Source organism: Rhododendron vialii, chromosome 7a (assembly GCF_030253575.1).
Source record: "Rhododendron vialii isolate Sample 1 chromosome 7a, ASM3025357v1".
NCBI lineage: Eukaryota > Viridiplantae > Streptophyta > Magnoliopsida > Ericales > Ericaceae > Rhododendron > Rhododendron vialii.
In genome coordinates this window covers 32,347,808-32,360,348 of record NC_080563.1, presented here as the reverse complement: position 1 = coordinate 32,360,348, position 12,541 = coordinate 32,347,808, and the positions used below count along the sequence as shown (strand labels likewise).

Genomic DNA, 12,541 nt, shown 5'->3' with positions numbered 1-12,541 from the left:
ATTTTTCTTTCTTTTCTCGGAGTTCCAAACAGAGCCTTAGGCCTTGTTCGTTTAATAACTTTGGGTATTTTAGTTTAGTTTTGACAGTGGGTGGAGAGAGAAATAAGATAATGATTGAAAAGAAGAGTAATGATTGGAGAGAAAAGTAATGATTGGAGAGAGATAAAAAAAAAATAAAATTAATAATTAAAGAGATAGAATAATAATTAAAAAAAATATAAAGTAATAATTAAAAAATAAAATTAAAACAAAATAAATATGTTAAACGAACAATGCCTTAGTAATTTTGATCACTTGCCTTTGCTTTATGGTCATCGTGGATGGACCAAGTTTTAGCCCATTCCGACGACATCGGCGGTGCTGGCAAATCGGAGGAGCGTTGAGTTGTAATCGGAGGAAGTTGGCCATCTGTGGCTATGCGTAAATGTATCCTAGTGAGAGGTTTAGGGAATAATTTTTTGTGCCAAAAATCATCCTGAGAAATAGCTCCATGGGAAAATCTCCCCGCGTCTCGTCTCTGTTTCCTCTAAATCCAGTCTCCCTCTACTTTCTCTCTCCATTTCGCTTCTTACCCATCAGGTCTCTCTCTCTCTCTCTCTCTCTCTCTCTCTCTCTCTCTCTCTCTCTCTCTCTCTCTCCATATATGTATATATGTATATGTTATTGTTTGAAGCAGGGTTAGGCCCTGTTCTTCCTAAATTTGCGTTTTGGTAATTTTTTTTTTGTTGTTGTCTTTTAAGAAATTCCGTTAGATTCGTTAAACTTTTTGAATTGTCCGTTGGCGAATTTTTGTTAGATTTGAGAAGAGTGTAAAAAGTACAATTATGACCAAAACTTAAAAATTTTCGAAACGGCTGCTTTTTTTGTCCTAACCGAACTTTGTCCAACTTTATTAACTTATAAACTAGGACGAAAAGCGGAACACGAAATTACGAAATGTAATACCGAAATGAATACCAGAACAATAATTTAGGAAGAACTTAGCCTTAGGGTTGGGTCACATTTCTCACCACCTTTCTTCATCTTGTGATTTTCCTTGTTTTACCATTACTCTCTCTTAAAGTACAACTGATAGATGAGAAACCAAGCTTGTCAAGTTGGTTGTCTCATTTATCTTCCTAGTGGTGACCTGAGTTCGAGTTCCACTGGGAGCAGGTTTGGGGTTCAGCGCTATGAATAGCTTTTGAATCCCCGTTGACTAACGTACTAACATCCCGCTAACCTCCACTGATGTATACCGTATGACAAAAAGAAAGAAAGAAAGTACAACTGATAGATACATGACATTTTGATTGGAAACAGAAGGAAGAAAACCAGGGGTATTTGCGGGAACGTGCAATTGAGCAAGAAACTGAGGCCCAATGGAATTTCGCGACATGCTTGCTATTAATGCTATGTTTTCCATGCTTCCCACCTTCGATGACCAGGTATTCTGTGCGTGTGTGTGTGGCAAACATAGCTAGTTGTTTTGTTTGATTAGACAACGTGTCTTGGAGGAAACTGCATTGTTTTGTGTGTATTGAATGAACGAGAAAGACAGGAGACGCTAGTGTGTGTTGTTATCTTTTGCTTTTCATGGCAACCAAACAGAGGACACCGAGAATTGTTCTCCAATTTTCATTCATTCTTTCCTTGTTTCAAATTTTAGCATGGCAGATTGGTTATGATGATAATTATATTTTTCCAAACGGCCGCATTTAGGCTGTCAATTTTGATGTGAAATAGTCTTTGATTAATTCCTATTTGAGAATGCAATTGCGTCGACCATGTGGTTGAGGTACGAATGTTGCCCGATATAGAGGTGGAATTGGGAGGAGTATGGAAGTTTAGAGACGCAGAATTGAGGTGGTTCAGGTGCTAGATGATAAATATGCAGCTACTCGTTTAGAAAAAGGGTGATTATGATTAAAGAAAAAGGCGTGGTTAGTAGCCCCTTTGGCTTTATGTCCAATGTGGTTGATTTGGAGCAAAAGGAGGAGGACCTTCACCTACCAAGTAGTTGAAGGATCAATACATTGTCATAGATGAGTTGAAGTGTTTGTTTTCATCCATTCTATATAGTCATGGTAGATATCCCGTTGTTTGGAGCCAATTGTTGATCATACAAATTCTTCTCCAAGATGATGTTGTGCTAATCTTGCTTCTAGGTTGTGACCCCAGTCACTGGCCTGTGTGGTGAAATGACTGTATTTGAGGGCAGTACATCGCTTTTGTGCATGGATTGCATCCCATTTGATCCCCTTTATTTTTATTTTTTATACAGTTCATTTAGGGAAAATGGAATCTCTACTTAATTGGTCTCCTTGCGTTCAACAGGTGTTTGATCTGTACCCAAATCGCAGAAAGGGATTTGATCCACTCGGTTTTATAACCGCTGTTCTTACGATGGTTGGGGTGTTCGTGCCATTGGTCTTTAGGGAAATGCACAAATCGCAAGGTCCAGCTTTGTTGATTTGTGGGACCAGGTTATGGGGGCGTGTATCATATCAAAAAAGCTTTCTAGCTGCACTGGAGCTTCCTGTGACCTTTCTAGCTACTGTGATTGCAACTCTCCTAATGTCTGTGGGACTCTTCTTCCTATTTATATGTGCTCATGCTATATTGGTTTTAAGTTTTGTGAGATAACTGAAATCGATTTATATGCAGGGGCACCACAGTTGGACGACCAATAGCAATTGAATTACGATATGCTGCACCAATTTTTTCGGGGGCTCTGATGGCTTCATTAGTATGGTTTTTGGATCAGTGGAAGAGAAATATCCTTGCAAGAGCTCTGGGAATTAGGAGCATTCCAGTGGTTGAAAGGGAAAATTTGTTAATATTCAACAGAATTTCAACCATGTATCTATTTCTCAACGGAGTGATGTTGGTGGCTATTATATTTATCGGGGTTGTGCCATTGTGGATTTCTATCATAGCAATTGTGATTCCTGGTGTCATAGGAGGTCAGTTTTAGATAAATTGTGGACCAGCACATGATAATATTACTGAACTACTTGATATTAAATTTTTGAAATCGCGCACTTTAAAGAAGTTTGTTTTGTCATCAGTCATGTATGTGTTTCCATTTTGATCAACATGAATGCTTTGCACGTGTTGGGAACTTCACTTGATTGTTGATTTTTCTAGCTGTAGCATAATGGTCGTGTAAATTTAAAATAGAGTTTGTAGTTATTACTTCTAAAGTATAAGGAAGATTCTTTTTCATTTGATTTTGTTGAATGTTTTTTGTTCCAGATTGGTTTATTTGGATTTGATATATAATGAAGTGCTTGATGCTTATTTATAAATTCTCAATACCTGTATAAATTTTGTTATCTTCTTGTATACTTCTTGCTACTCTAATTGGTGTCCCTCTCAACCAAAAAAGAATAAAGTAAGAAAAATCTCCCATCTGTTTTCAATTATGTTTGTTGGCGAGAACATTGTTTCTTGATTTACCAATATAGTTCTATGACGATATTTTTATTTGCTATACATTTTTTTTATACACTTGTACTTTACGTTGGAGCACTTGGAAGTTGTGGGGGTTTGGTTAAACGGGATTTGGATGGTGGTATGGCTCTGGTTCCTTCCTCTGTAGTTCCTTCCTCCGTCGCTTGACCTGCATCAAGTCACTAGGGCTGGTGGGAGCTCAGTGACCCTCCGACGATCAGTTAGATCTAGGGAAGATAGTGTAGGTCTAGGGTTAGGGTAGAATGACATACCTCTTTAGGTTAGAGTCCCTTTGCTTTTATAGACCTCGCTTAACTTGATCTCCAAGCAAGTGCATGGAGGGTACGCTCGGGTTACGTCAAATGTGACGTATGGGATAAGGCGGTTACGGAGCACATGGCCTGGTCATAACTCAATGATTATCCTTCTGCAACCGCCTGGGACCCCCGTCATGATATCCTTTTGGACAGGGCTATTCTCGAGCCAACTTGACAGGACAGAGCCTGTGATGCTGCTCACCGAGAGGTTCACTGAGGAGGTCGCGGGACGACCGCGGGACTCGCCCTTGTCACGGACTTGGGGGGCCTGTCAGATCGTGCCCGGTATCCTGTGTCTCGGTATATGGTCCGAGCCCCCATTTCTGGGGCCACCACAGAAGTCAGACTTTTTTTACTTCATGTAACATAACCTAAAAGTTAACTGTTAGAGTTCTTGTTGTATTTTCGAGATGACTGAAATAGTAGTGAAGCATTGTTGAATATCAAGATCTTCCACGAAATTTCTTTTTTTGGTAATTAGTTTTTTATTTTTCATTTTGTTGTTTGAAGCAAGCATCACCTTGTAGCAATCAGCCTCTCTGTTATCAAGTTGGGAACTTTTAGATTATTATGTCTTACTATGAATATTGAGCATACGTGAAGGTTTATACTTGTGAGTTCCGGTTGTTTCTTAGTTTTAGTGCATTAGGAGAGTAAATGTGACAATTGTGACACTTCAATGTATGTAACTATATTGGTAGTGAATGTATAAATGGTTTCCATTTTTCAAGCTTTGATTGCTATGGTGTAACACTTTTTAACTCGAAAGGCATATGATTTTGGTAGAAAAATGTTTATTGGTATTGCTTCAATTAATAATCCACTAACTACTGTGTGATTCTCCACGAGTTGGTTTTCTAATGCTTATTATCGGTTAGGCCATTTAGACAGTTGAAAGCTTCCTTGTCTCTAATTGTTTAAATTTTCATTGGTCAGCATTCCCTTGTAAAATAATGCTAAATCTTCTTGTTTCTAGGTCTTGTTCTGTTCTACCATTTGAATTGCCCAGGAATTTGTATGTCCTCTGCTGGAAACGGTGAGCTAGTTGCTTCGAGTAATCTATTTGCTTTGGAGTTTTCGATTAATATTCGATCTTTATTTGCGGTGTTGGTTATAAGTTGAAACTTGATGGGTGAAAGAATATTGTATCCATTTTTTTTGGTGGCAATATAATTAACCATCTTGTGGAGGTGCTGGTCAATTTTATTTGATCCAGACCTCACATGTGATAGTTGGAAGATAATGTTGTGTTTGATCTTACTTTATCAATCTGTACCCCAACAATGGGATATGTGCCAATAGCCAATTTGTTAGTAGATCGGATATTTGTTATTAATCTTCGTTTGGGTAGTGAATTCGTGTATATCATTGTACTTTTGTGTAGGACTTGATTTTGCTCCTGCTATTGCTGGCAAAGACATTGTTCGAAATGTTTTCAGTGGGGTGAAGTTGATCATGTTTGAGCTTTCAGTTGGAAAGATAATAAGAGTATGTGGAATTTATTTTTGCATCTTTACTGCACATTGAGAATTTTTCCTTTTACTCTTTCCCTTGTCCATTCGAATTTATTTAAGTGCGTATTTTCATGCTTTAGGCAAACATGCTAGCAAACAGGGAGTTACCGTTTGTTTGGAGTTTTGAAAAGAGTTGCTGCTAAAGGCTTTCTTGTGACAAACACTAGGAGTGACATCATTCCGTGAGGCCTTTCCAATTTACCGATTTCCCACGCTTGTTTCCCCCTCTTCTTGCTTATGCTTCGGCTTTGCTTGCTCAAGCAATCATTCTAGGTCAATGTTTTAATGTAGGACACTACTTTAGAATACAGGTAACTGCAATTACTTAAACAAGGATATTCCATTCTAGTAGCCACCGGATAGAATGAACTTTTATATGATTTGGACAACACAAGTGTAGGAAGAGACGGGACAAACAATTAGAATGAACTTCTAACTGCAATGACAAATAACTGCATCTGCATTAGGTGTGAAATGGCTCAAATTGGGACGTAGTTTTTCTCGAGTCCACTATGTTGAAGGGGACAAGTGGTAACTGGTAATTTGGCGTTCATGGGCTCACGACCGATTAACTTTGTTGTGTAGATTGTAGTGAAAGAAACGGAGTTAACCCCAAAAAAATAAAAGTTGGTTTATTTTCAGAATCTTACTTGTGGTCCCGTTATTTTGAAGCCTAATGTGATGAGAATCGCTCTCTACGATTATGAGGTTAATTTGAATTATCTTCATGAATGAGGTCTATACCGAGGGGCGAGGCCTATAAGTGAATGAGTCAAATTATCAATGTGGAGCTTGGTGGCCGTGTTTGGAAGATCTAAGAGGAATGTAGAAGGCTGAATCGGTTTAGATGGACTCTGGTTGCATGTGTGAGGTGAAAATTAAAAGAAAAAGGCATGGGTTAAGGTAATCACATAAATACAGTGGCATACTCAGATGTTAGTCATTAATCATATAAGTTCGTAAGAAGCCCAGAATTGTTTGGAATTGTTGTTTTTGGAAAAGGTTAGAATATTAGGTTGCGAAGGAATGCAAGTATTTTTTTAAGACAAGTTTCAAGAGGTCTATTGGATAGCTTTTGCTACTTGTCTTTATCCAGGCATATATTAGAGCTCTCTTTTATAAGGGCTATTTCTATAGATCGGAGAGATATACTGAACTTGCAATTGTCACTTTGTTTGGTTTATCTATCATTCTATTGAGAACCTTGTGTTCTCCTTGAACCTCTACGTCTGTTTCAGTTTTGATTTGTCAGAATAGTTTGTGGTTGTTGAAACATAAGGAAAACCGTCTTTGGAAAGTCTTCAGTACATGTTTCTCGACAGAACAGTAACTATGTGCTTGCTTTGATAATATTTCTCTGAAGTTGTGAATGAGTATAACTCTTCTGCAGGTTCATGATGTAAATGCCCAAGTTGTGGGAGTGGGACTTACAACCACTTGCTTGCTAATGAATGAGAGAATCCCTCTCACAGTTCCAAATTCACTGCTCCTTAAGTTGTGGATTCATGATCAGGTGGGCATCTTCTCTTTAACTTCCGCTGTAATGCCGGCAAAGCATATAACTGTATGCATTTCACCTTACTGATTTATCCCAGTTGGTATAGCCTTAGAGTGGGCTGAGGAGGCCGACCACAATAATAAAGTAATAGGATACCAATTCATTTGAAATTTTAGCAATTCAATTTTCACCATCAGCGCCCATCATATATTTGATTATATTCCACAAGCAACGAATGTAAATGTAGACAAGGAGCACGGCACCCAAGGTCGGGGACAAAAACCATGGTCCATCATAACTGATGAACCTTTCACCTGGTAACACTTTACTCAACAACATAGCTCTAACCTTTGAGCGTTAAGACACAAATTCAACTCATTTCTTAAGTCACTTTTTCATTTATCGGCGAGAAGGTAATATCATTGATGAAGTACTAAAGATGGGAGACAACAAATCCACCATAAAGGGAAAGGCAGGACACTATTCCGAACACTATACAAATGGCATTCCAACCATCACAAATAATTGAAATTAGTAGTACTCCTTTAAAAGGAGGAGACAGCCCAGCCCATAAAGAGGCTATGTAAAAATTATTTTTTCTAAAGAGATCTTACTACGTCTTCGTATCCATAGGACCGCACTCTTCCAATGAGTACGCACTTTGTCATCACATCCAAACCCCTTGAAATGAATGCACTACAAACATTCACAACTAGGTGGAATTACCCAATAACCACATCAACTGAAATACTATCTACCCTGAGCGCTAAAGATTAATACTCCCTCCGTCCCCATTCTTTGGTCCCAATTAGCACTTTTTTCTATCCCAAAAAGATTGTCCCACTTCAAAACTAAATGGGTAATATATATGGGATTTCCTCTTTTACCCTTCCATTTTATAAATTCGTAGTACAAAAAAGTGAGAAAAGGTAATGATTGAAGGGTAAAATGAGAAAAATAAGTTTTTAAAGTGTAATGATTGTGTTCCCTTGTATAGTTGGAATCCCCAAAAGGGACTAAAGAATGGGGACAGAGGAAGTATGTGTTCTCTTTTGGTCCATATGGTCAGGATTTTCTTATGAGGCCATGTCCGTGCAAACACTCACACAACTTAAGAGGCGGTAACAAGAGACTGGTACATTTGAATCATCAATGGGGAATTAGAATAGGACTTCCAAGGAAACAAGTCTGAGTAATGAAGAGTTCACACTTTAATCAGAAGACACATTCTGAAGAATTACTAGCATGGAAAAAAGTTCAATGATTCCACACTCATTAAAGTTTCTTAGAATCCTAGAGTCCCGAGAAATTGGTGATTCTTTACATATCAGAACACGTGGTTTCGAAAAGACATTTGGGAAACATAAAGCAAAAGTACTTGAAGATTATGTGTGACAGATTGAAACATGTCCACTGAGTAGCATCAATTCTTCATTACGCTGAGAAAGAGAATAGATGGCGAAGGAAGTAAAGTCATGGGCTAGTGGAAATGAAACGAAGTCAGATGATGTTTCTCGTGTTATGGGGACGAAGGTCAGAGAGGTACATGGATTAAATGTCTGAAATATCATTTGAACTGCAACTAATATCATCTATCCTATTCCAAGTGTTTTGCATGTGGCTTAGTCTTTTGATGGTTATAAATTCATATAGATTTTGTTAAGATATTGAAGAGAACGGGTTTATTTATCTGGTGGATCTGTCACTCTGTTGCGCTTATTGGTTTTGTGGAGGGCTTTTTCTCGTCTAAATCCATGTGTTTCATGATTAAGTCATTTGCGACTTCGAGTGACGGGAATTCTCTCTCTCTCTCTCTCTCTCTCTCTCTCTCTCTCTCTCATACACACACACCCCATTTGCTTAATACATATGTTTTTATAAATTTGTATATGTTTTATTATGACATTTAATTGAATTTTGTAGGCGGTTGGAGTATTTGGAGCGTTCGACCGCTGGGATGCCATGGTTGCAAAAGTTCCTCTGCAAACCTTTGATATTGATAAGATTCCTGAGACATCAAATGACATAAAGCAGATTCTCATATCAAGTCCAAAAGTATGTTTGGAAGAGCCCCCGTTTTGCTTTTTGTCTCAGACACAGGGAGCGGTTGACTTGATTCTAGGTTGCAGTTTGAGATACATGGTATTCTCTTTATAAATTTTTCATAACAAGCAGAATTTTTCATGTGGTTACATTAGTCAAAATTCTGTTCTCCAAGTGCCTTTGCCTTGTATTTTTTGTTCTAATAACTCTACATGCTAAAACTAGTGCAAGAAAGGACCAGGAATGAATAACAAGATTTATTGACAGAAAGGAGTGGTCTAGTATTCAAGGGTAGTAACAAGGACAATTTTTTGTTGTGGACATTTTGTAAGTTCACAGTGGGAGGTGAAGTTATAACCAATAATTATGAGCAATAAGCCATGATTAATTATGCACATGATTAATTATGCACAGAGAGCAAAGTAAGTAAATTTACAAGACGTGGCATCCGTCCAAAGGTGACCCATTACAAATAGCTCAACATTGAGAGTGTCTGAAGATAGCAGACCTATGCACAAAGAGTGTCCGAGGAGATAACAACTCCGCACCGAGAATGTTTGAAGACAGAAGATCTCAGGCAGAGAGTGTCCGAGCTCTGGTGGCCGACAACGGGACACAATTGGATTGTAGGGATTATCTGACTACTATAAGATCAAGTGTTGAATATCAACGCTAGCCTATTGCCAGAGCAATTACCAAGCATAAGCCTCAAACAAATCTATCCCTGATGGCTTTATGATGCAACTACAGAAAGCCAAGGAAAATGGGTGGAAGAGTTATCGAGTGTCCTATGGGTATACAGAACGACATCCTGCCGAGCAACAAGAGAATTCCATTTTGCACTAACGTATGGAGTGAAAGCAGTCAATCCGCTGGAAGTTAGACTTCAACCATGAAGATGGATTCTTTTATACGGGCTTGAATGATGAAGCGCTGGCTCCGGAGCTGAATTTGGCAGAGGAAAGCAGGCAATTCACACTGATCAAGCCGACAAACTATCAACAACATCTCGTCAAGGTGTCCAAATACAAAGTCCGACCACAGTCTTATGTTCCCGAAGATCTAGACAACTCTACATGCTAAAGCATCCGCTTAACACGATGCCCTAAAGAAAAATCACCACCGGAGGGCCATTGTCTCTTTGGGCTGCCACCATTTCGGGGCTGTCCAAGGGAAATCCCCTGCATGGTGGCCACCTCAACAATGTCTGGCTAATCTCCTAGGCGCGCCTTCTTGGTGAGAGGGGTGTTCTCCCTATCCACTAGCTCAATTGGGGTGACCGAGCTGAAACCATGTTGCTTGGCGGCCCTTTCCTGGGCCACTAGACTTTTCCAGGCATTGATCTGAACATTGGCTTGCTCTATCACACCCACCACCAATGGATGAGGAGAAACGCTCATTTTTCGTTGGAGCGGAAACAGTCTCATGAGTATTGGCGGTTGGGACGGCTGCAGTAGGAGCAGCTTCCATCCGTTTCTTCTTTTTTGTGTGCCTCCTTCAATGCTTTTGACACCTGGGAGAGATCATTAGTCCTCCTTTGGAGAGTCTTCGAGCAGCTTCTTGTTCAACAGGGAGATCGGCTTGGCGATCTATAGGAGCATCAGTCAGTCGAGCCAAAAGATTCGGAAGGCAGGAACTACAATATTCTCCTTGCAGTGATTTTATGGCCATAGAAATCTTGGGGATCGTACTCCGGCATAATGTAAATGATGTGCCAACGTTCCTTCTAAGTGAGATGACTTGTTACGATGAAGGAGGTAGTGGGTCGATTAAAGTTCAAAAGGACACAAAAAGCTCAATCCACACTTCCTCTCCTTAGGGCTCCCAGTATAATCCTGCACCTCTGTTGCTGACTTTGCCATTGGAGGGCAATGGGCATTTCGGCCAAACCCACCGGTTGGCTTGCCTCTGGCTGGTCTCACTTTGGCAGGAAGAAAGCTTAGCTGGGTATAAAAGGTTACACAGTTTCGGAAGCGCAGTCTTAGTATTAATCCCATTATTTAGTAGAGGCACAAAATCCAGCCCCCGACCTTCACAACCTTCACAACGTAGAATGTGATTTAGTACCTTAATACAATTGATTGCATGAGTTTTTGAATAGTAGTATCCATTTCCATTGGGCGGTAAGAAGAATATCTAATGCCACATAAGTGAAGAGTGAAGTCGTAGGACCTTCCGAGTACTAGGTCTTTTCCCTCGGAGATGGGGGAAGTACAAAGGAGTGTGCTGGCCCAGAGTGTGTTCATGTGTGGTGCCTCCCTTTTTCAGAAAGTCCATTTTCCCTTGTTTTGGAGCCTCTACTCCTGTACCTTATAGCCATGGCGCCTTCTATGAGACCAGGGTTGGCTCTGAATAATAAATTCGTGTCACCCACCCCCTCTCTACACGATTTGCACTTTTTCTCCGCGACATGCTGTACACGAATCCACTGGCGTACACCTGCGCACAGTTCTGTTCTTTTGATATTTTCCTGGTAAACTTATCCGGTACTAGGAAGGCATTAATCCTTCAATTATCTGAGATTAGACTCTCTTTTTTTCCCTTCCCACCTGATCCAGCTAACTAATTTATAGATGATGTGCATTTTGTCAACTCGGGAAAGAGCTCTTGATTACACCTTAGGGATATGACTGATCAACAGGTCTTTTCTCCAAAACATCTCCTTGTGGGCTACTGATTCTTAGCAAATGTCAGTACATTGGTGCTAAATGAATATGGTCAAGGTGGTTTTCGTTATTCGTCCTCTAACATTCTACTTGTGATTCAACCATGTACTAGCTCATCTGCATTTTAATTTACTAAATGCGCATTCTTCACATGTGATTTGCAGAGTGAAAACGAACTGATATTGACAAAGAAAGAGTTTCTCACCCAGTCAATTCAGATAATCAAGCAACATGGGGCTACGTTGGCTTGCAGCCTTGGAGATCTGTTGGATTCATGTTGATGAAGCGAGAGTTCAGTCAAGTTGTACCTTCTGTTTACGCTGCGCGCTATTTCAAATTCCTAACCTTCATGCAACAATTGTTCGGTTGTGTAACGTTGCTCATATTCTTATTTAAGAAGTCTCGACTCCTAATACATAACGACTCATTTACTTGCTAAAATTGCATCCCTTCCTCATAAGTTGTGCATCCACAGTATTCTGCAATTTTTGATATTAAGTGTACCTATTCCAAATACAATAGGGGTGCATTCGGAGTCGTTACAGTTTCCTGTTCTTCGACTATTGGAAACTATTAAGTTATGTTTGTTTTGTGGTAACTCCAAAGCCAAAAGCGTGTTTGTTATCTTGATAATGTACTCTTAACTTCACTGGAACTTGCCATGTCTCATTCATCTCGTTCTCTATGCAAATCCAATCATTGGCAACCCCCACCTTCGCGAGAGATTCTTTGTTCTCCTGGAGCAATGCTGTTGTGTGTGATCTGATTAGGGGTGAATTGTACACGAATGTGTGGTGTGAGAGGCCCCTGGAGCATTCGCTCCCAGAGCACCAAAGAACTTTTCCACCTTCACACATACACAAATGAGTAGACCCAAAATCCTCCATTTTCACCAACCGCACCTCATCTCCAGCTGATGATTGAAGACTGACATTGCGGCTTGGTATGCACGTCTGAAAAATGGAGCCAGGGCAGGAGGGAGTGGCACTATTCTCTAGAAACCACACCGCCGGCGACACAGACAAGTGGGCAGAGATCAATACACGGCATAGTATTGTGTTAAAGGCA

At 39.9% G+C, this 12,541-nt stretch overlaps 1 protein-coding gene across 2 annotated transcripts; it reads left to right on the top strand.

Annotated features, from left to right (window-relative positions):
- Positions 1 to 296: 296 nt before the first annotated feature.
- Positions 297 to 11,904, top strand: LOC131333290 (mechanosensitive ion channel protein 1, mitochondrial-like). Of its 2 annotated transcripts, XR_009201768.1 has the most exons (10): positions 325 to 579; positions 1,303 to 1,427; positions 2,317 to 2,558; positions 2,647 to 2,945; positions 4,729 to 4,788; positions 5,137 to 5,240; positions 6,657 to 6,779; positions 8,688 to 8,906; positions 11,381 to 11,530; positions 11,638 to 11,904. XR_009201768.1 is itself a non-coding variant. In XM_058367745.1 (9 exons), the coding sequence occupies exons 2-9, from the start codon at positions 1,362 to 1,364 to the stop codon at positions 11,752 to 11,754; spliced, it is 1,230 nt and encodes a 409-aa protein (XP_058223728.1). In that variant the 5' UTR covers positions 297 to 579; positions 1,303 to 1,361; the 3' UTR covers positions 11,755 to 11,904. The 2 variants fall into 2 exon arrangements, 1 of the variants encoding a protein (XP_058223728.1); XM_058367745.1 differs by lacking the exon at positions 11,381 to 11,530 and having other exon boundaries at positions 297 to 579.
- The last annotated feature ends 637 nt before the right edge of the window (positions 11,905 to 12,541 follow it).

Bases quoted from the DNA above. Each gene is read 5' to 3' on its own strand.
- LOC131333290 (XM_058367745.1), top strand. From the start codon at position 1,362: ATGGAATTTCGCGACATGCTTGCTATTAATGCTATGTTTTCCATGCTT. The intron at 1,428-2,316 runs GTATTCTGTGCG...TGCGTTCAACAG, and splicing joins TTCCCACCTTCGATGACCAG to GTGTTTGATCTGTACCCAAA. The intron at 8,907-11,637 runs GTATTCTCTTTA...TGTGATTTGCAG, and splicing joins GTTGCAGTTTGAGATACATG to AGTGAAAACGAACTGATATT.